This window comes from Lipophrys pholis, assembly GCF_963383615.2.
Source record: "Lipophrys pholis genome assembly, chromosome: 16".
Taxonomy (NCBI): Eukaryota; Metazoa; Chordata; class Actinopteri; order Blenniiformes; family Blenniidae; genus Lipophrys; species Lipophrys pholis.
The window spans coordinates 22,292,956-22,316,015 of record NC_137634.1 but is presented as its reverse complement, the minus strand read 5'-3'; the positions used below and the strand labels follow the sequence as shown (position 1 = coordinate 22,316,015).

The following is a 23,060-nucleotide window of genomic DNA, read 5'->3' as shown; positions in this document are numbered from 1 at the left end:
GACCGGCCCCGGTTGCTACGGAAACGTCGTTCTCCGTCTACGTCACTGCGACGACGTAGTATGCTCGCGCTCGGTTGTACAATTTTTTTTTTTTTAATGTAATTTTATTTTTTATCTAATCACTTCCTTCAGCTTCTTGAGCATTACAGTTCAGCTTTATTGAGCTTAAGCATTCACACTTCTTAATTTTTTTCTGGAAATGCAAATCTCTTCATTTTATTTATTTTGAACATGCTCAAATTCAAATATCAAAATCAGTAGTGCACAATCAACCAAGGTATGAATAGATAAATAGTATGAATAAATTACAATACTATAATGAAGTATGACATATGAGCATAATGAGGCACCGTGTGCATATTTTTTATTATATTGTATTTTTATCTGCTTTTTTTAGTTTCTGCTATGTGTGCTTCTTTCTCTTTACTATCCTGTTGTACCACTGCAAATTTCTCCACATGTGAGATAAATAAAGGGATATCTTATCTTATCTTATCTTATCTTATCTTATCTTAATAAAATATAATAATGACAATGGAATGATTTTCAAAATATGACAAATAAATTAATATATATATATATGGATACAGTATACCCACATGTAGAGATAGCATGTAGAGGCACATATGCTCAGACCACTGACAGTGATATCTTCATCTTTATACCATTTTAAAATAATGTCTTTGGATCTTTTATTTAAACTATTTTACCTTAAACATGTTAACATGTCGGGGATCTTTTTACGAATACCAGTACTCCTAATACCTAGGACTCCTCGTACAACCCAATTGCCGATAAGTATAGCAGTATTTGTTCATCCTCTTTGACATGTTAACATGTCAAAAGTATGTTGTGAAAACCTATATGTCTGAAGAGAAGAAGGCAAAAATACTAGGGATGCACCAATACCGGTGCTCGGTACAATACTGCACAGAGAACTCGTACTCATAAAAAGATCACCAATACCACCCAATGAGTACTACGTGACGTCGTGCACCAGCAACGTCACCTGGAGATTCTTCAATATTACTGAGAATGACAGAAGTAAGACAGACTGTAAATTGAGTTCTTGCAAAACATCAAGAGGAGAAAAACAGTGCATACAACATCAGCAACTTAATCACCAGTGACGTTTCTCTGAATGCGTGCGTGCGTGCGTGTGTGTGTGTGTGTGTGTGTGTGTGTGTGTGTGTGTGTGTGTGTGTGTGTGTGTGTGTGTGTGTGTGTGTGTGTGTGTGTGTGTGTGTGTGTGTGTGTGTGTGTGTGTGTGTGTGTGTGTGTGTGTGTGTGTGTGTGTGCGTGCGTGCGTGCGTGCGTGCGTGCGTGCGTGCGTGCGTGCGTGCGTGTGTGTGTGTGTGTGGTTTCATCACAAAAACAAACAACAGTACCCACTAGTGGTCCAGCATGAAAACTACATAATTTTCTGTGTTTCTGCCATTTCTGTGCAGACGGACATCATTATATTGACACGTCAAGTTTCGGCACATTGACACTCAGACCGATGGTCAACAATCTTGGGGTGACGTTGAACAGAGACAAGATTCTTTGAACCACATCTTTCAACCAAAGTCAAGCCCTTACTTGTTTGGACCAACCTTGAACAAGCTATTCATGTATTATCAGTACAAGATTAGACAGCTGCAATGCACTTTACAGTGCATGCGGAAAGCATTCACAGCATTTCACTTTTTCCACATTTTGTTATGTTACAGCCTCATTCCAAAATGGATTAAAAAAATCATTTCTCAAAATTCTACAAACAACACTTTTTATTATTACGTGACAACGTCACAATAGCGCAAAGAAAGTTTGCAACAATTAAAATATCCCTCCGTCCGATCCCTGCCGGGCCTGTGAGTGTCCTGACTGTATGAAAGTGCTATTGGTTGTCTGGTGGAAATTAGGCACACACACACACACACACACACACACACACACACACACACACACACACACACACACACACACACACACACACACACACACACACACACACACACACACACACACACACACACACACACACACACGTTGACCAACGTTATCGATCCGTCTCTCGGGAAACCACTAATCGTCATGAACGGCCAAAAACTGTCCACATGCCTGCAGGACAAAAGATCCTCTATCTTCTAACATAGTGCGTTGTGACAGTGGATCTATTTCCTCAGGGGTGTGAGAGTCATGACTGTATGAAAGTGTTAGAAATTAGTCTCGCGCACACACACGTCCACCAACGTGACCAACGTTTCTCGTGAAGCCGCTAATCGCTGAACGTTAGAAGACCGATCACATGGCTGCAGGTCAAAAGGACCTCTATCTTTCAACAATGTCCGTTGTAACAGTGGATCTATTTCCTTAAGGGGTGTGAGAGTGTCGGTGCAACTGTTGGAAATTAGTCACACCTGAGATGACCTGCATGGGACGTCTGTAAGGTTAACAGGTCCTTGGGATTTCCTCAAACTCTAATAAAAAAAGTTTTAGGAATGAACCGATGAAACAGTTCTTTGAAAAAAGATGGGGCCCATCGTCCATCCGTGGTTAAGCTGGTATAAAGGGGCAACTCAGAGCCCAGTTCATTTCACAGATCGTCAACGGGACAACTCGGTCATCAGATATGAGTGACAACAGAGGTAGGATCATTTTCTTATTAGATTGTGTAATATCTTTTATTGTTGGAATCGATTGTGTATACTTAATGATAAGAAATATTATTTAAAGTATTCTTGCTGGTTGCTTGTATTTCATTTGATCATTAGAACTGTGTGTGGATCTATCCTCGCCCCTCCCTCCCTCCTTCCACGTGCACTCTTGCAGTCATGCCAGGAGCTTTTTTTTGTTGGATGGAGGAGCTGCATTTTGTGCGTCTTGAGAGTATTGAGAGTATTGAGAGTATTGGAAAACGTTTTGATAAAGTATGCATTATTATTCCAGACGTCTCAACAAGTAAGTTTTTATTAATTTTAATCTAAAATGCTGAACCTAAAATGTTTCTGTTCATAATTTGTAACTCTACGTTTTTTCTTTGCACCATTAGAACACACATTGAACCGCATTAATACAGTGGTTTCATACGATAATGATGACGCTGATGACGATAGCTAGAACCAAGACGATGGTTTAACACTCTCCATCAATTAAATGCACTCAATGAGCCTGTGGCCGATGTTGATGCAGGACAAGCGGGAGGGGGCCCCCGCCTGAAGCAGACGCTGATGCTGGTGGTAACCCACCTGCTTCAAAAGAAAGAATGATCTCTGTACTTGTGGCTTTTTCAAAATCACCACTACAGCCTCAAATGCCCAGTAGGATTCATCAGATGTAAATACATCTGTGAATAGTGCTTTAAACCACGCAACAGTCATCAAACGCATCGCTGTGAAGGATTCTGCCATGTGTGTCGCGATCCTTTGTGCATAGGTGAAGAGTACAGCCCCATTTTATGCAGAGGGTGTAATAGGTTTTGCTGTTCGCCCGCTTGTCTGAGACGCCATGGAGAACAAAAATTACAACCGGGGATAAACCTCCGAGTTAGTATATGTGACACGATCAAAAAATGTCCAGAATGCAAATGACAGTATTACGTGGCGTGGATGAAATGGGGTAAGAAGCACAAGTGTGCCCCGCCCAAATGCAGAATCTGTGGCGAGAGACTTTCTTTACAAACAGATGTGGCGAAGGATCCAGAGCACTGACGGGGGTCTGGGTCAGTCTGGAGCTGAACAAAGCTCTACAGAGGGGCTACAGACTGGCCAAAATCTTGGAGGTGTGGCACTTTGAGAAACGCAGCAGTTCGATTTTCGTGGACTACATGCACACATTCCTGAAGGGTAAACAGGAAGCCTCAGGGTATCCCCCGGGGGGTGAACGACGGTGAGAGCAGAGAAAAGTACATTGCGGAATACAAAGCACATCCGGGGATCTCTTTGGACCCCGGGGGAACCCCGACAAAAGAGTGCTGTCCAAACTGTGCCTAAATTCCCTCTGGGGGAAATTTGCACAGAGGACCAATCTCACACAAACTACCATCGTCGGCGAACCCAATGAATTTTTCCGAATGTTGTTTTCCGGCGAGCGCGTCATCAAATATTTCAGCTTCATGAATGACAAAACGGCCGTGGTTCAGTGGACTCACGGGGACAAATGCGTCGTCCCACCGGGGAAATCGACCAACGTCTTTATAGCCGCCTTCACGACCGCGCACGCCCGTCTGACGATGTACGATTATCTGGAGCAGCTGCGAGATCGAGTCTTGTACACCGATACCAATAGTCTGATTTATGTGCTTAAACGGGGTGACACCCCGCTACTGCTGGGAGAATACTTGGTTGAGTTGACGGATGAGTTGAAAGGCGATACCGTTCGAGAGTTTGTGTCAGCCGGTCCAAAGAGTTACGCCTACCAGACGAGACAAAATAAAGTCGTTTTGCGTGTCAAGGGGATCACGCAGACTCACGAAACTTGCACCGCCGTGAACCGTGACAGTTTCAGTGAGCAGGTAAAAGGCTACTTGGAGAGAGATGACGAGGGCGGCAGGACATTGTTCACAATAAAAAACGCTTTTTCCTGAAATACGTCACATTTCAAAAGAAACTCAGAGTGCTGTACGACAAAAGACGTCTCTTTCTGGATGGAAAGACCCGGCCGTTTGGCTACTGGTTTTGTGTAAATAAATAAATGTTTAGAAAAAATGTCACGACCGAGCGACGTGGAGGCGATTGATTTTGATCCACGTCCCATTCTCGTGTTTGATCGTCGGGCCTAGCGGTTGTGGGAAAAGTTATTTTGTAAAGAAATGTACTGCAAAACTGAGAACACATCATGAATGTCAAGCCCGACAGCATTGTTTGGATACATACGTCATTTCAAACTATGTACACTGAGCTGCAAATAATGAATAAAGATATTAAATTTATCAAAGCCTGATTCTTTTGAGGACGAACACCTGAGAAACACCTCATCATCTTAGACGACGTGATCTTTCAGGCTTCCAACCATCCAGAAGTGGGTACACTTTTCACACAGTACAGGCATCATTGAAATATAAGTGTCATGATGCTTTCTCAAAATGTATTTCATCGGGGTAAATATAGCTGGACCATCAGCCTGAATAGCAACTATCTTGTGTTGTTTAACAATCCACGTAACGAACTGCAGGTGAAGATACTGGCTCGGTGGATGTTCCCCTCACAAACTGCTTTTTTCTTAGAAAGCTACGAAGATGCGGTCAAGGAGCCGCACCAGTATTTAATCGTTGATTTTACACCCGGGTGCCCACATCGCCACAGACTGCGGTCGGGGATACACTCACACGAATGGCCCGTCGTCTATCTGCTGAAAGTAAAGTGACCTGCCATGTCTAATTGTTTAAAAAGGAACCCTGTATCACACGACAGCTCACAAACGGAAAGATATTCTCCGTCACTGCTCCCCTGATTTTATCCGAGCGCTGAGTGAAGTGGCTTTAAATCTTTTGAAGGGTAACGCCATGCCAGTACAAAACACTGGAAAAAAACAAAACCCGCCATCAGACTGCTGGCTCAGAAAAAAAACAAGTCTGAAGCGGTAACATCACGCTCTGGTCCAACAATCCATCCATCCATTTTCTCCCTCTTATCCGTCTCCGGGTCACAGGGGTGACAGTCTGAGCACCGTCACCCAGATCACATTACACCGATTAAGAACCTTTTCCTGCGAGTGGTGAGCCCACAGGAAGGTGGCGCCCAGCGTGGGACATGAACCCACTACCTTGAGATTGTGATTCTCATGCTCTACCAACTGAGCTCGCCGGGGGCTGGTCCAACAATCTGGCGGATTTATCCTCCCTCTGCTGTCTGCGGACGTTCCCATTCTGAGACAAGTTTTGGGGGGAGTATTTAACAGGTCAAAGACAATTACATCATTTTGCGTATGTATGTGTGTGTGTGTGTGTGTGTGTGTGTGTGTGTGTGTGTGTGTGTGTGTGTGTGTGTGTGTGTGTGTGTGTGTGTGTGTGTGTGTGTGTGTGTGTGTGTGTGTGTGTGTGTGTGTGTGTGTGTGAAGCGACCGATGAAAGGGCGGGGGGGTGTAACTGCATACCAGCCTCTGCCTCGGTCGCAGAGCAGGGGGACATTTCCTGCGTCTGAGTTGGGAACGGTTTGATTCTCAGTCAGCTTGATATCATGAAGCGGTTCTTCTTCCTCATTGTCACTGACGATTTGGACGTATATATGGGTGGGGTGATTACCACGGCTCTAAGGTCTCTGAACGTATCTGAAATGTTCTTGTTGAAACACGGATGATTGTGTTAATTTTTATTTGTCAGCTACAAAAACAAATATTCTTTTTTTTTTAAACAATTATGAACATATATTTCAGACTAACTCGCCATCGTCTGACTGGGTAAATTGAAGGGTCTCTTGTAACGCAAAAAAATAAGAAAAAACGCAGAGTTACAAATTATGAACAGAAACATTTTAGGTTCAGAATTTTAGATCCAAATTAATAAAAACTTACTCGTTGAGACGTCTGGAATAATAATGCATACTTTATCAAAACGTTTTCCAATACTCTCAATACTCTCAATACTCTCAAGACGCACAAAATGCAGCTCCTCCATCCAACAAAAAAAAGCTCCTGGCATGACTGCAAGAGTGCACGTGGAAGGAGGGAGGGAGGGGCGAGGATAGATCCACACACAGTTCTAATGATCAAATGAAATACAAGCAACCAGCAAGAATACTTTAAATAATATTTCTTATCATTAAGTATACACGATCGATTCCAACAATAAAAGATATTACACAATCTAATAAGAAAATGATCTTACCTCTGTTGTCACTCATATCTGATGACCGAGTTGTCCCGTTGACGATCTGTGAAATGAACTGGGCTCTGAGTTGCCCCTTTATACCAGCTTAACCACGGATGGACGATGGGCCCCATCTTTTTTCAAAGAACTGTTTCATCGGTTCATTCCTAAAACTTTTTTTATTAGAGTTTGAGGAAATCCCAAGGACCTGTTAACCTTACAGACGTCCCATGCAGGTCATCTCAGGTGTGACTAATTTCCAACAGTTGCACCGACACTCTCACACCCCTTAAGGAAATAGATCCACTGTTACAACGGACATTGTTGAAAGATAGAGGTCCTTTTGACCTGCAGCCATGTGATCGGTCTTCTAACGTTCAGCGATCAGCGGCTTCACGAGAAACGTTGGTCACGTTGGTGGACGTGTGTGTGCGCGAGACTAATTTCCAACACTTTCATACAGTCATGACTCTCACACCCCTGAGGAAATAGATCCACTGTCACAACGCACTATGTTAGAAGATAGAGGATCTTTTGTCCTGCAGGCATGTGGACAGTTTTCGGCCGTTCATGACGATTAGTGGTTTCCCGAGAGACGGATCGATAACGTTGGTCAACGTGTGTGTGTGTGTGTGTGTGTGTGTGTGTGTGTGTGTGTGTGTGTGTGTGTGTGTGTGTGTGTGTGTGTGTGTGTGTGTGTGTGTGTGTGTGTGTGTGTGTGTGTGTGTGTGTGTCTAATTTCCACCAGACAACCAGTAGCACCAACACTTTCATACAGTCAGGACACTCAATAAAAAGATAAAAAAAATTTATTCAAAAAATTAAAAATGTAGGGGGGTAGAGGGTGGGTTGGGACTTCCGATTGACCTCGATCAAATTTGATGATTAAAGGTGGGTTCTATTACTTTCCAAGGGAAACGCCTGCTTAGTTAAAGATGGCAGATTGTTCCAACGTTGCTCCAATTAAACAGCTTGAATATGATGAAAACGTCACGAGTCAACATTAAATGAAACACTTAAAAGTATGTATTTTATTTCATCTTTATTTTACTAGCCAGGTCAGTCAAGAACCAGTTCTCATTTGCAATGGCACGCTGGCCAACAAAGAAAAACATAGAAACAAATATATCCAGGCCCGGACTGGAATGTGGCTCGATCAGCCCACATTGGAATTCCATGTTGAACTTAAAGACGACAATACTCACTCTCCAAAACATCATTTGATTTGATTAGAAAACATTATTTATTTATTTATTCATCTATTTATTCATCTATTTATTCATCTATTTATTCATCTATTTATTCATCTATTTATTTATCTATTTATTTATTTATTTATTTATTTATTTATTTATTTATTTATTTATTTATTTATTTATTTATTTATTCATCTATTTATTTATTTATTTATTTATTTATTTATTTATTTATTTATTTACTTACTTACTTATTTATTAACGATGAAAGAATTATGTACAAATGGATAGTCTGCGAATAAATTAAAAGACGAGACAAACGCTAAACAAATATATTATTGGATGTAAGTGATTGAGAGGAAAATTATAAAATGTGATTATTGAATATTGGGGAAACGGTAGGATTAAATAGCTTTTAACTTCTTCCTACCATTTTTCAGACAAATTGAATTAGATATACAGTGTGTGTATATAGTTGGAATTCCATTCTTGGCCTCACATATACATACATACAATAATACAGTGTCACACAATCTTAAAAGAAAGAAAGTAGTATTCACAGTGTTTACAATAGCCTTAGCCTTCATTATTTGTGGAATAAATGTAGAAAGTTTTAAAGTCTGTTGCAAAAGATTCCAGTCATTTGCAGCAGAAAACCGGAATGAGGAAATAGAACGATCAGTCGTGATTGTGAATTGGTTAAATGCCTTGAGCATCTCGGTTCATGGCTGAATGTGACATGAGCTGATGCCAAAAGCAGAGACTTGTATTATTGATAAGCTGGCTCAGTTATTTGGGTCTCCAATCTGCTGCAATCTAATAATGATAATGTCGTGCAGATTTTTAAAAGTATAATTTGTCTTGTTTTTAATCAAGATTTAAATATATCACGTTTTTCCACAAATGGTAAAGATATTTAAACCATTTTACTCTTCGTGAAAGTTAAAACATTGTAATGTTACTATAAAAACACTTGATGTGCGCACATGGGATGATGATTAAACAGCTGGCAGTAAGGTGCAGGTATCCGTGAGTGTGTGGGAGAAGCAGAAGGTTATCCAACCCATCCTCCTCCTCACCCTCCTCATCATCCTCGTCCTCCTCGTCCTCCTCATCCTCCTCATCCTCCTCATCCTCCTCATCCTCCTCATCCTCCTCATCCCCCTCCGCGAGATGGACACCTCTTAATGTGACCTGAGCTCGAAGCAGAAGCTGACAGGAGCTGCAGGACCCATTCTACCCACCATCTCCTGGTTTTATTCTCGGTTTGTTATTTTGTTAGTGATGATCCAGGTGCAGCAGAGCAGCAACCTGAGCAGCGCGCATGGCGCGGACGCGCAGCCGGACGCGGGCACGCTGACCCGCGCGGCGCACACCGCGGCGGCCGTTGCTCTGGGCTTCATCCTGGTCCTGGGCTTCCTGGGGAACTTCCTGGCGCTGCTGGTGTTCTCCCGCTTCCCCGGCCTGCGGACTCCGGTCAACCTGCTGCTCATCAACATCAGCGTCAGCGACATGCTGGTGTGCGTCTTCGGCACGCCGCTCAGCTTCGCCGCCAGCGTGCGCGGCCGCTGGCTCACCGGGACGCACGGCTGCCGCTGGTACGGATTCTCCAACGCGCTGTTCGGTGGGTGATCCAGGTCTTCACGAGCCCCTTGAATGATCTAAACCCTTCTTCCTGCAGTTTGTCAGTTAGGTAGAGCAACTTTGGAGAAGCTCGACTGGTTGAGGAGTCAAGATTCAAAAGTGTTCAGGTTTGTTTGTTTTAAAATATAAAAAAAAAAAAATTCAGAGTCTGAGACAATAAATAATGCTGGTTCAAGGTCAGAGGTCTGCAACCGACCGCTCTGGCTCTTCAGCCCGTCTATGATGCCACTGGGAAGCTTTCAGAAGTTAAATATTTTTTTTTTTTTAAATGACTAGAATTACTAAAATAAAAACAAACTTAAAAATTAAGAAAACATGCACAACTGCTTAAAAAACAGTACGACTCAAATATGGTCTAAAATATGGTGTTAAAAAACTGCTAAAAATGTAGAAAGTGTAGTAAATAAATGTTTCCAATCCTAAACTGTAGTTGAAAGTTCATAAATGCATTTTTTTTGGTACGAATATCAAAACTATAAATGGAACCATGAAACCTTTTAAGCTGTTTTAGCCTCAATTTAAAGTTACACGTGTTTTGGTGATGAAGTGATAAAAAATGGCTCTATAGGTCATAAAGGTTGCAGACGCCTGTCCAGGTGGTGCAAGTCAACAGTTTCAGAGTTCAATGGTTGACTTCAAACCTCATATGGTCATTTGGCTCCGTGTTTCTTCACTATCTGGCTCATTTGACCTGTTCCCATGGCAACATGAACTAGTATTTGTCACAGCATTTCATTTGAGCTTTAATGAAAACAGTTAAGTCCATCTACTCATCTTCAGGGTGACATGAACCAACCGAGACAGGTTTCCAGTCCATCACAGGACAAACACACTGAGACAGACAATCACACACACACTGTGTGTGTGTGTGTGTGTGTGTGTGTGTGTGTGTGTGTGTGTGTGTGTGTGTGTGTGTGTGTGTGTGTGTGTGTGTGTGTATAGATGGATGAATCCTGAGCTGCTGCTTGTCTCTGGCAGGCATGGTGTCTCTGGTGTCCCTGTCTCTGCTGTCGTTGGAGCGGTACAGCACGGTGCTGGGCAGGAGCCACTCGGACTGCTCTCAGTACTGCCGGGCCTGGCTGGCCGTCGCGGCGTCCTGGCTCTACTCGTTGGTCTGGACTCTGCCGCCGCTGCTGGGATGGAGCAGGTCTGTGGTGGTGCAACATGCACATGACGCGTTCTGTTAAAAAAAAAAGGCATCACATAGAAAAGCGAGAAAATAAAATGGGGTGCAATTATTTTCAATTTAGACCCGTTAAACCTGCTGGCTGAAAGCGGGGGTGTCAAACATAAGGCCAGTGGGTCACCGTCCACAAGAGGCTCCAGTTTTGCCAAACACCAAGCAAATTGTAAAACTTTCAAAGAAACAAAGATATTTTCTTAATTTCAAGTAGCGACAAAACACAATATTGAGACCCAAGCTGAGATATCAGTGATGCAGCCATGAAAGACAACAAACAAGCTTTAGCCTCAAAGCCGTGCTGTCAGGGTGAGTTTGTAAAAACACCCATAATGCAACAGCTGTAGAAGAAGGGTTTTTTTGGGACATTTCACTGTATTTTCATTTCATTTTTCATTTCATTTCCAAATTTATTTTGCACCAGAAGGTTTCATTAAAAATGGCTTAATGTTGAGATTGTAGTGATTTTCAGTAGTGATGGTTTGGTTTGGTGTAAATGACAAAATGACATTTTGAAAATGTGTACATAACACAGAAATCTTTAAAAGTTTAAATTTAAAGGTTATTGTTGCACTATTTTACCAGTCTGGCCCACGCAAGATGAAATCAGTTTGTATGTGGCCCCTGAATTAAAATGAGTTTGACACCCCTGAGTTAAAGGGGTGGTTTTATACAGCTTTTCAAAGCAAACACTTTGTTTTCAAAGTTTATTGCCCCAAATCCAGCTTTTCCTTGATTCTCATCCATTTGAATATTGGATCATAGGAGCTGCATTCAGAATCTGCTGTGTCTGTGTGAGCTGGACTGGCTCTGCCCACACATGCCCATCTTGGGAAGAGGAGGAAGTACCTCCTCCTGTGGTGCCATGTGCCAGAGCAGAGCTGCCTAATTGACGGGAGGAGTCAAAGGGAGGAGCCTCCCTTGATTGGGATTGGCTGAACCACAGATGACACTATATAGGGTTTGATTTCTGATTGGCTAGTTGGAGCAACACACTTTTTAAAAACTGAAACAAGCCAGGGAGAGAGAGGACAGACTGTCTTCACTTCTGGGGCGTCATTCCAGGTATGGGGACGATAATTACAGCTGGAAAACCTTTAGAAATTATAAATTTTGCATAATATGACTCCTTCAAGATGCTTGAAATGATAAAGAATCAGAAAATCTTTTTAAAGTTTTTAAAACAAAACCTGCCTTAATACGTTGCATTGTGTGTTCATAATAATGTTTGTATAGTTTGGGTTCTTTGTGTCTTACACGACCAAATGATGTTACGTGCTGTTGAGAGCTGAACTGCTGAACTCTGTGATGTTTTGGAGCAGCTACGGGCCGGAGGGTCCCGGGACGACCTGCTCAGTCCAGTGGCAGCAGCGCTCGGCCACGGCTCGCTCCTACGTCAGCTGTCTGTTCGTCTTCTGCCTCCTCCTGCCACTGCTCCTCATGATCTTCTGCTACGGGAGGATCCTGCTGGCCGTGCGAGCGATGGCGCGACAGGTCCGCTCGACCTTTGACCTCCAAGTACTGCGTCACTACGATTGATTTGAAAGCAGTGTGTGTGTGTGTGTGTGTGTGTGTGTGTGTGTGTGTGTGTGTGTGTGTGTGTGTGTGTGTGTGTGTGTGTGTGTGTGTGTGTGTTTTTGCCTCCAGGTTGTGAGGATCAACCGGTCCTCCACCGAATGCAGGGAAGGCCGAGTCCTCCTGATGGTGGTTGCCATGGTAACGGGCTACCTGCTGTGCTGGATGCCGTACGGCGTGGTGGCGATGCTGGCCTCCTTCGGGCGGCCGGGGACGGTGCCACCTGCCGCCAGTTTAATCCCGTCGCTGCTGGCAAAGACCAGCACCGTCCTGAACCCCGTCATTTATGTGCTGCTCAACAACCAGGTAAAAGAAACCGCTTTGGTTTTGGTTTGTATTCATACTGCTTCTACGTGGGGGGAAAAATCCATCAGACCGCCAGCAACAGTGCTGCCCAGATACACTTTATCTGCTGTTTTAATATACGCTGAACTCAAGGAAACTCCAGGGGAAGTGGTGGTTTTCCTCAGAGGCTGAACTTTCATTTGACGATATCTGGATTAATTTATTTATTGTACTTCTTACAACTTTGTGCTACGAATACTTCAACTTAAAAACCTGTACTTCTAAATTGTTCGTTTTTTTCTTGTTGCTATTTGAGTGAAAATGTCAATAATTTGCACAGGGACAATGTGACATAAATGGGCACAGATTATGTGTAATAACCAGTGAAATCTCACTTACAACAGGCTGAAAACTTCAAAATGGTGTAGACATACAGGCCTAGTTCATCTTGAGTGGGCCGCACCAGTAAAATAGTGCCAGAATAACCTTTAAAATTAAACTTTAAAGTTTTTCTTGGTTGTGTCGCAGCTTTTATTTTCACAAAAACCAAACAATTATTGTGAATAATGACTCCGATCTCAACATAAAACCAGCTTTAACAGTAGATTATAGAATATTGTTTAATGTCCAACAAACTTCTCCTATAGCTGTTGCATTATTCTTTTGTTACATGTTCTTTGTATATGTCCTGAAAGGTGCTGATTAATAAAGCGTGTGGCGTCCATCTCACCTTCACTTGACTGCCCCCGCATCTTTTCCCTTCTCTCAGTTCTCCAGGTGTTTCCTGTACATGATCAGTTGCAGTTCAGAAGCTCCGCCCACTCCAGTCCACCTGATGCTCCCGAGCAGCAGGGGTGTGTGGCTCCAAGCCGGACCCCCGCTCACAGAGGACCCACACACGGCCAGAGAGCAGCGGCCGGCGCCGGGGCCCGCTCTGGTGCTGGTGGCTCAGTTAGAGACCCAGAGTGCAACATGAAATGCTGGGAACAAGGACTCAACCTCTCACTTTATTTGTAATTATAGGAAAACACAAAAGGAAAATGAGCAGAATTAACTAATTTACTTAGATCTGTAGCTCATTTGAATGACAATCATATTTCATCAGAGGATTTAAAATTAAACTCTCATGGTTTTATTTAAATTTGGACTTTTTCCTCCTCAATCAATGAAGACTTAAGTGTTTTTTAAATCTGTTTTCATATTTCTTTTGTTTTGTGAATAATCAGCTGTTGTGTTGTATTGGCACCACTAGAGGGCGTTGTGACACGTGAGATTAAATATGCTGAGGACTAAAACACAAACACTCCTTTATAAGGTGACATTTGAAACCCTTTTTTTTTTTTTTTTTATTAATGCGAAACAATTTACAACAGTTAAAAATCATTTCAGATTGTAAATTCCTGAATGGATGGTGAACACCAAAATAATTTATTAAGAAAATAAACATACGTCTTCAAAAATATACAGTCGTTATGCTTCATGAACACTGACGCGGCTCTCGGCGAGTGGAGACACATTCACATTGTGGCGGAGTCGAGACAGCTTACGGACAGAAAACCGTCGGCGCACGGTGGACGAAACGACGGACGATGTGCAGCGAACTTCCCTGAGCAGGCGCTCCACTCCGGTCGTGAGTCAGTATTTTTAAACACTCCACCAGTGCACGGACAGGAACACTGCACGAAAGCTCCACCAGTGCACGGACAGGAACACTGCACGAAAGTCTTACGAACGATTCAAAAAATACACATGTGACGTTTAAAAAACACTCATCTGGTGCGCAGGAATCGCTGCTGGGCTGGAAGTCCATGTTTTAAGGTGAATCCACGTGGCGGCTTTAACTGGGGTGAGGGTTCTCTGTTGCTTTCAAAGTCTGCAGAGAGACGGGACGGAGTTAGTGACGCTGGGAGAAATGATGGAGGACCGATGTCGACTTCATGAGGAACACTGAATTTTATGAGTGATGATAGTGGGATAATACGACTGTCATGATGCAGGAGACCGAAAAAAAAAGTGCTTTCTGTGCCGAAATGACTGAAAACTGCAACCCGTCATATATCACTGTCATATTATCCTGTGTAGATATCATATACGTATATATTATGTATATATTTTTTATGTGAAGTATGTCACTGCTGTACTTTCTCGTTTGTTTTCTTCTTCTGTTTTTATAACTTGCTGCTTCACGAAGTCCAGAAAACTTCCCACAGGGACAATAAAGGTTTATCTTGTCTTGTTTCGTCTTCCCCGTACACTTTAATCCACAACGTTCTCCAGTGAAAACACAAAACTTTGGTTGTGTTTTGCCTCCGTCTCCGTGGAAACAGGGAAAACGCAACTTTTCTGAAACGTTGCTACGGCGTACCACGGCCACAGTAAATTCACTGCACATTATTTGACACTTTGCCAAAGATATATAAATCTTATTTTTAGACATGATAGATAATTTGGCTTGTTTTAAAACTTATGTACTTATTCGTCCATGATTTTAGAGTGTACTCAAATTTACTTGCTTGCATGGACAGATCATTTTCTCTGGTCTTAAGTCATTTTCTTCTGAAATTTTGCATTTATATCTTATATTTGGGCTACTCTTATTGACAGTGTAGATCTTCTGCACATGCTCAGTAGAGGGACAATAAGAACAATGTTTCCTCCAGAGTGTCATGACTCCCAGTCCAGATTCTACTGGGACTTGGTGGTATTATAGTCAACAGACACCGTAGTAACAGTCTAACTTGGTCATCTGGCGGGTGTACTCCCATTGTTCATCTTTAGAGTGTATTGGTTTCATTGTAAAAACAAACAACAGCCCCCACTAGTGGCCCTACATGCTAACTGTTTCTGTCGTCTCCGTGTAAAATTCCAAAATGTTTCCCAGTAAAGGTGAAACTTTTCTTAAACGAAGACACAAAATGCACTTTCCCTTGTGTAAGCGGGGCCATAAACTAACGACAAGCGGTTTGATTCACCTGTGAGTAGTTGTACGGCGACGCGGCGGGCTCTGGCTTGGTGTAATCTGGCGGGTTGGCGTGCGGGTCGTAGCCCAGGCGGGCCAGCATGGGGGCGATCTCCGCCATGTCGCTGACCACGTCGGAGGGGATGTTCCCCACCCACTTGGAGAGAGCGTCGGTGTTCACCGGCTTCATCACCTGGTCTGTGGAGCGCTCCACCCTGCACACACGAGAACAGGAAGTCAGGCCATCGAGGGGCTTCAACTGCAACGACAAATAATCATCACATACAAGTACTGAAAGTACAACAGAATGTAACTTCCAAACTAACGGCAATGAATAAATGAAACTGTAAACTAAGAGGTTATAAAACACTCGTGTGAGGAATATTGTGCCAGCCGTTACATAACCAAAGCAGCCAGCTTCCCACCAAATCCCCCCTGAGACTCTGCCGTCCCCTCGGAGCTAAAGGACTAATGTGGGAGCTTCACTTGACCTCAGATGGTCGACCTGCCGGCGGCTCAGTGGATCTTTGTGACCGCAGTGTGAAAACGGGCCTGACGACCTGCGCTGCATTTTAATTCTGTGAAGGTTCGAAAACACGCACGCCTCCATCGGCTGTCCTCATTCAGATCAGGCACCTTTTAGTTTGTTTGATGAATTGGTGCAGTTTAAAAAGACACAGATTGAACAAGGGTACAATGTGATTTAAATATCCTGCCTCAGATAAAATCTCTTCTCCTTTGTCTTCTTGTGAGATTTTTTTTCAGACTCTTTGGTCATTGCAGAATATTTATAATCCTTAAGACATTTTTTATTCATTTTTTAGCTACTACGTTCTTAAGGAATCTCCAATCGACCTCAATTGATATAAATTTAATATTAAAAAGTCATCAGAAACTGAAAATAAGCATAAGGTACATTATTTTTTTCCCTCACAATAAAATGCTTCTGGGACTGATGGACAGCTGTGAAATTACTATTAAAATCATGTTGAACTGTGAAGCACCGCACCTTGTAAGAAACAGGGTTTTCCATGACGTGAACTCTATTTATAGAGTCACTATTGTCACACTGAAAAAACAAACACACAAACACCTATTTGAAGTACTTTTGCCAGCCCTGCACAAGGGCAGGAGTGATGTTGGTGGACTGACTTTGAGAGAGAAACGCCTCCGGCCTTCCCGATCAGCTCTTCGTGGTGCAGCACCGCCGGGTCCCACTGCAGCTCCAGGAAGCGGAGCAGCTTCCTCATTTCCTCCTCCGGGCGGAGGACGAGCTGCTCGTAGCTGACCGGCAGACACCGGGTCTCCCCGGCCACATGGCACTGGCTGAACATGGTGTCCACCGCGCTGCTCCACTTGGTCAGACAGTCCCGGTAGCTGGTCAGGTCGAAGCCGGAGATGGTGACCTGGGGAGAGAAGAAACACTTGCAGGGATGAAACGGGACAGACTCCGAGATTCTCAGCTCTGATGAGAAAAACAACATTGTACCTTGCGTGAAATCATGGAGTGGACGGTCGCCCGCCCGTCGCGCAGCATGAGCACAAACTTGGCTTTGGGGAAGATGCGAGCGAGATACGACAGAGACTTCAAGGCAAATGGATCTTTATTGCAAAGTCGAGGTGCCGGCTCCCCGTGGCCCACAATCACCTGCAAACACACCGAGAACAAGGTCAAGTTCAAAATACTTTACAAACGTGCACTTTGATGTATGAAATCATTACTAAGAAACAGACACTTTCACTACTTTGTCTACTTATCATCAGACGATCACTCCGACACTTCCTCTTTAACTGTCTCCTGTCCAAACAGTATTCCACTGATCCTGAGCTGATGTGTTGAGACTCTATTTATTAACTGCTTTGTTAGTTTCCTGTGCGGATGAACTGCAATGCATCACGGCCAGCAGAAATAAATGTAAAAGATAAATTCATGTCGTCTGCAGTTCTGAAGGCACACACACACATTCCCATCCCGTTTCCAGAGCTGCGTTTCAGGAGCTACACAGCAGAACATACAGCACATTAAGAACAAATCCCACCTCTAACAGGAACGCTCGCACGGCGGAGTCCAACACCTGGTCGGTGACGCCGGCCTCGTCCAGCCGGATCCTCTCCTTCACCGAGCGGCTCCAGGTCGCCCTCATGGCCAGGAGGCGGGGGATGACTCGGGTCTCCTCCCCGCAGCGCACGGCGTTGTGGGCGTCCAGCATGACGCGCATCAGCGTGGTGCCGCTCCTCGGGAAGCCGCCGATGAAGATGAGGGGCGTGTCCTCGGGGAAGTGCTCGGTCAGCGACTGGCTGTCGTTGCCCGAGCCGAGGTTGAGCTCCATCCAGCGGTGGCGGTGGCTCTTCAGAGGGCAGTCGAACCCGCTCATGCCCAGGTAGAGCAGCGAGGCGGAGCTGAGGAGCACGCAGCCCAGCAGCAGGTTGGATCTCCTCATGGCTGGTGGACGTGTGTGGCAGTCAGGACGATTGAAAACTGGACTGGGAGGGGAGGCAGCTCACGGAGCCGTCGGCTGGAGTCTGACGAGGAGGAGCCACTTAAACTTGAAGAAGTGAGACGGACAGCTGGAACTCCTTCTGAATAGCGTCTGAAAGCAGGTAACCTGAAGGGGGGGGGGGGGGGGGGGGGGGGGGGGTCTTCAGGTGCAGCTCCTCGGGCCTGCAGTGGAACAGCAGGATCCAGGCCTGCTGTGCTCCTCAGCTAACCATGTGTCTCATTCATGACTCCAACCTGAAACAAGACCAGGATATGTCACAGGCGCCAGCGAAAGTTCCAAAAGAAGTCATGTGACGTTTTGCAACATTTCAAGTGAAAACGCATCATCAGAAAAGTTTTGCATTTACACCATAACGTTTTCAAAACGATGTCCGTTTATACTGGAAAACGATGTAATTTTCATGTTGGGCCACGAGTTGGTGCTGTTGGTTGCTTTTGTAATAGATCGATACACTCTAAATATTAACAAATGGAGTACACGGACATTCGTATGGACAGACGACCACATTGGATTGTTATTACGGTGACTGTCAACTATAAACATGGGAGGAAACGTTGTTCCTATTGTCCATCTACTGAGCATGTGCAGCAGAACTATTTACTGCGGCCGTGGTGCAGTAGCAGCGTTTCCGTCGTTTACACGGAAATTTGCATTTGCAGTGGCTCAGAGCACCATTGTCGTGTAAGCACAATGAAAGTTGCATTTCCGTGTAAACAGGGCCTTTAAAGAGATTAGAATTAATCACAAGACAATTTCACAACTTCTACAGAGAGGAAAAAGTATTAATTATCATAACTCCTCAAAACAACTCCTGACACTATCCACTGGTCTGCATGAGCGAGCTGTTATTGGCACGCAGGGTGTGACGCTTATTTTGCCAAGAACACTGGCACTTTCAGAGGCACTGAAATGGATCCAGTTTGTGTTTTCAGAGCGGTTATTTACAGTGGCTTTCATTGTTTTTTTTCCTCCCCGGGAGCCGTTGACTGCTAAATCATATCAAAGTGGACTCTGTGGTGATGAACGTGAAGCTGCTAATTACGTCTCTCTTGTGTTTCTATTCAGCCTGACAGTTTGGTGCAGCTCAGGTTTCTATTGACCACAGTTGTTCAGCTTCCCCATTTCGCTCTCTCTCTCTCTCTGCAATGTTTCATTAGTGAACGTGTATATTTCAGTCCTCTTATTGCAACACAAACACTGCAGAGTAACTCTAATAACGATTTCACTACGCTGTTTTGAAAGTCTACAATAAGGAAACTCAAGCTTCACTTCCTGTGTAGATAAAAAGTGACACTCTCCTCCCTCCCGTCACTCAAGTGGGCTTGGGTTTCTTTCCTGTTCAGACTGGATGGGGAGGTAGAGCCTCAAACATCTGCGTGCCACGTGGGAAATGCCTCCCAACTAAAAATTCCCTCTACTGAACAAAGCACAGAGTAAGAGCAGCTGGAAACGAGGACACTGGGGCCTGGCTCAAATACTTCGATTCTGCCTTAAGCCACGCTAAGTCTGCTGGTATCCACCGGCTTTACATGTAATTCTAATGCATTTTGATGCAGAGATTAAGCCACTTGGGAAGAGATTTAGGGCAGCACAAGATCAACCAGCCTGCTTTTTCTCTCAACCGATTTCCAGAGTTGTGTCATCAAAAATCCCAAAAAGCATATTTTCTTGCTTTCGGTCGGACTAGTAATTACATTTGACCATTTCTGCCTGCACAGCAAACTAAACCACAAACATGCATGTTTGATTGTGCCAGAGATAATCAAAGAAAATCATGAAGACAAGAGTTTTCTGCACACTTCAGAGGACCACAAACACACCACATCCGACCTTGAAAATGTTCGCCGTGTTCGCTGATCAAGGACGACAAACAAACAAATCTATAAAAAGCGGAAAATAATGACCTGCGGCCTCAGTCCGTCTGAAAGCGAGCGCAGCACTTTAACATCTTCGAGCAGGAAATCCAAAACCGCCGTCACCTCCTCCTCCTCCTCCACAAAGGGAGCAGCTCCTACAGTCCCTCAAACCGCTTGATGCAGAGTTAATATAGTACCGCCAAGCGTCTGTTGGGTTATTCTCTGAGCAGTGTCCTCAGATGCTCCTTCAGTCTCGTTGTGCACAAGGTTTTTTTTTTCTATATTACTGCATGGACACTGCTGAAGGTTCTCAGTCGAGTCCAGTTTGCAGTTTGAGAGTTTCCTTGAACTTTCATCATTGATCTTTTTCCTGATTCACTTCAGCCATACGTTACAGCTTCCATGAATTCATCTGCCTCCTTTTTAACCCAGTGGATCTAAACTTGAAGACGACTGTCATAACATTTTGATGGGAGCGTCACAAATCCGACACCCAAAACAAAAAGCTCTTTTCACACTTTTCGAGACATGCCGGCCAAATTCTTTTTCGTTTACTGAAACCATTGCTCAGATCTAGAGATTGCCTAATGTACAATCTGACAATGGCAGTTCTGTCTATTCGAATGCTGCATTGGTGGGAGTCATGTGTTTCAGCATGAACGTATTTTGATTTTAAGCTTGATGGATTTTCTGTGGACAATTTGTATGATTTACTTTGGTTTTCTCCCACAGTTTAAATGCATATTGAGTGAATTGAAAGTAGGTAAGTGTAGGTGAGTCTGTGGTTGTCTGTCTCTGTATTTGCCCTGTCAGCATGTCCAGGATGTACATCGTTTGTTGGACAAAACTGGTGTCAAACATAAGGCCCGTGGGCGAAAGAAAACGGCATGCAAGAGGCTCTGATCTGGCCCAGCAAAGAAGAAAACATCGATTTTTAAATAAACATGGAGTAACGGACACAACAAAACAATGAGACCTGAGCTGAGATATCAGTGATGCTGCCATGAAAGGTAGCGAGCCAGCCTAAAAACCATGCTGTCAGGGTGAGTTTGCAAAAACATGCATAACGCAACAGTTACAGGAGAAGTTTTATGGACATTTCACTGTATTTTGCACCAGAAAGTTTCATTAATTTTGTCTTTATGTTGACATTGTAGTCATTTTCAGTGGTAATTGCTTGGTTTTGTGAGAATATTAACATTTCCATCACATTTACTCTGCACCACAACAAAGAAAACTTTAAATTTAAAAGTTATTATGGCACTATTTGGATTAAATTTGTCTGCATGTATCCCCTAAAGTAAAATGTGCCCTGATACAGAGGATGGACGGATGAACGTCATCAGTAGTTAAAGATTACTGGAAATCGACTGTCACAGAGAGATTGCAGGTTTGTGTGAACACAGGAACGTGTTAGATGAAAGTGCAAACACAGAAATATATGATCTGTAAATGGAAGCGTGGCAGAAAATATCCATTCAACTTCGGTCCCCTGGGGCGGATGAATCGATCCCTGCTGATAGTGGAAGGGGGCAAGGTACAACTAGGACACATCCTCACAGGGCAAACACACACACACACACACACACACACACACACACACACACACACACACACACACACACACACACACACACACACACACACACACACACACGTTTAGGACTGTGACAGGAAGCTGGAGTACGTGCACAGAGAGAATATGCGAACGTGGAATAATCTTGCTGTGAGGCCAGAGCAATAACCACTAAAATAATAAATAAAACCCTGTGTTAGTTACATAACTGATTTAGTATTCAGGCTCCATGCGCGATATAAGCTCAGACCTAGATGTTTTCATAGTATTTATGGTTGTTAAATAGATGATCAGACCTGAATTGATCATTTTATAAGCTGTGCCTGGACAAACCGGGATCAATCAATCCCAACGTCCTTCAAACAAATGTACATATTCTGAATGATAATGAGACGAAGCTGTGACAGTGAGAGCTGCTCCGGGGTCTTTTATTATCGACGTGTTTGTTTATTAAACGTCGCGGTGCATTAAGGGGATTTCCAGCGGGGCTCCGGGAGCGCGAGGGCCGGGGCAGAGGCGAACATCTGGGCCGCCTCGCGATGCTTCTCCTCCGCAGAGAAGCAGCCGAGGCAGGACGGAGAGCCACCAGGTGAACGACCTGCTGGCAGGCAGGCACGCGCGCACACACACACACACACACACACACACACACACTGGGACAGAGCGCCAGTTCCTCCCCGCCGGAGAGCCTCCTCCACCCGGGCTGTGTGTGTCTGCTACACCGCAGGTACTTGACGGCTCCGGACGGTAGAGAGAGAGAAAAAAATGGTTCCTTACCAAAAAGAGAGAAACAGAAGCACGAACCTTGAACTGCTCCTTTCCTCACAGACACGTCGGTTGTTCTCCCTCATCTGCTGCCGGAGGTCACAGCGCTGATATCCACCGCATTTTATATCCATAAAACACACATAATTAGATCGTATCCGCCGACTCGAAGCGTAAACTTTCACCGAGGAAAGACGAAGTGGAGCCGAAGCGGCCGTTAAGAGAGAAAGAGAGAGAGAAAAAAAGCAGTGAACGTGAGCGAGGATGAAAGCTGCCTTCTGATTGGTCCGCGTGTGTTTCAAGTTTTGTTACGGTTGTTCTGATTGGCGAACGGGTTAAAGGGCAATTCCACCGCAACTATAAAACGCGTTTTCCGCACACGGGAGGCTAAAATTACGTTAACCCATCGATTAGTGTGCGCTCAGTAAAAGCCCACCGGGGAAATCCAATCATACAGTGGGATCCAGCGGAGGTTAAAGCAGCCTCATTTAATTTACACATCTTTTCATTAGTTGCACATTTATTTATTTTTTGAAGAGTCTTCATGACAGATTGAAGCCTCTGCAGGAGATTACAGATTACAGCAGTGAGTCTGTCCAGCTGGAATAAATAAAACATATAACAACACCGAAGTTTATGGATAAGTAATGAGATGCATGAATAATAAATGAGATAAGTTCATATGAAATATGACTGATGCTGCTGATTATTACAAGGCTTTGACACTCTGCATGTT

At 44.0% G+C, this 23,060-nt stretch overlaps 2 protein-coding genes across 3 annotated transcripts; one reads left to right on the top strand and one right to left on the bottom strand.

Moving 5' to 3' along the window:
• Positions 1-9,267: 9,267 nt before the first annotated feature.
• Positions 9,268-13,643, top strand: LOC308121888 (pinopsin-like; the record flags this gene model as incomplete). The annotated part of the gene is made up of 5 exons (XM_080483414.1): positions 9,268-9,607; positions 10,606-10,774; positions 12,130-12,301; positions 12,455-12,688; positions 13,437-13,643. 5 exons carry the CDS (start codon positions 9,268-9,270, stop codon positions 13,641-13,643), a joined length of 1,122 nt encoding a protein of 373 aa, XP_080339540.1.
• Positions 13,644-13,979: 336 nt separating this feature from the next.
• Positions 13,980-22,558, bottom strand: tpst1l (tyrosylprotein sulfotransferase 1, like). Of its 2 annotated transcripts, none has more exons than XM_080482728.1 (6): positions 22,337-22,558; positions 17,666-18,360; positions 17,116-17,274; positions 16,779-17,032; positions 15,640-15,841; positions 13,980-14,540 (listed from the first exon to the last, which is right to left on the bottom strand). In XM_080482728.1, exons 2-6 carry the CDS (start codon positions 18,065-18,067, stop codon positions 14,505-14,507), a joined length of 1,053 nt encoding a protein of 350 aa, XP_080338854.1. In that variant the 5' UTR covers positions 18,068-18,360; positions 22,337-22,558; the 3' UTR covers positions 13,980-14,504. The 2 variants fall into 2 exon arrangements, with proteins under 2 accessions (XP_080338854.1, XP_080338853.1); XM_080482727.1 differs by having other exon boundaries at positions 22,364-22,558.
• Positions 22,559-23,060: the final 502 nt, after the last annotated feature.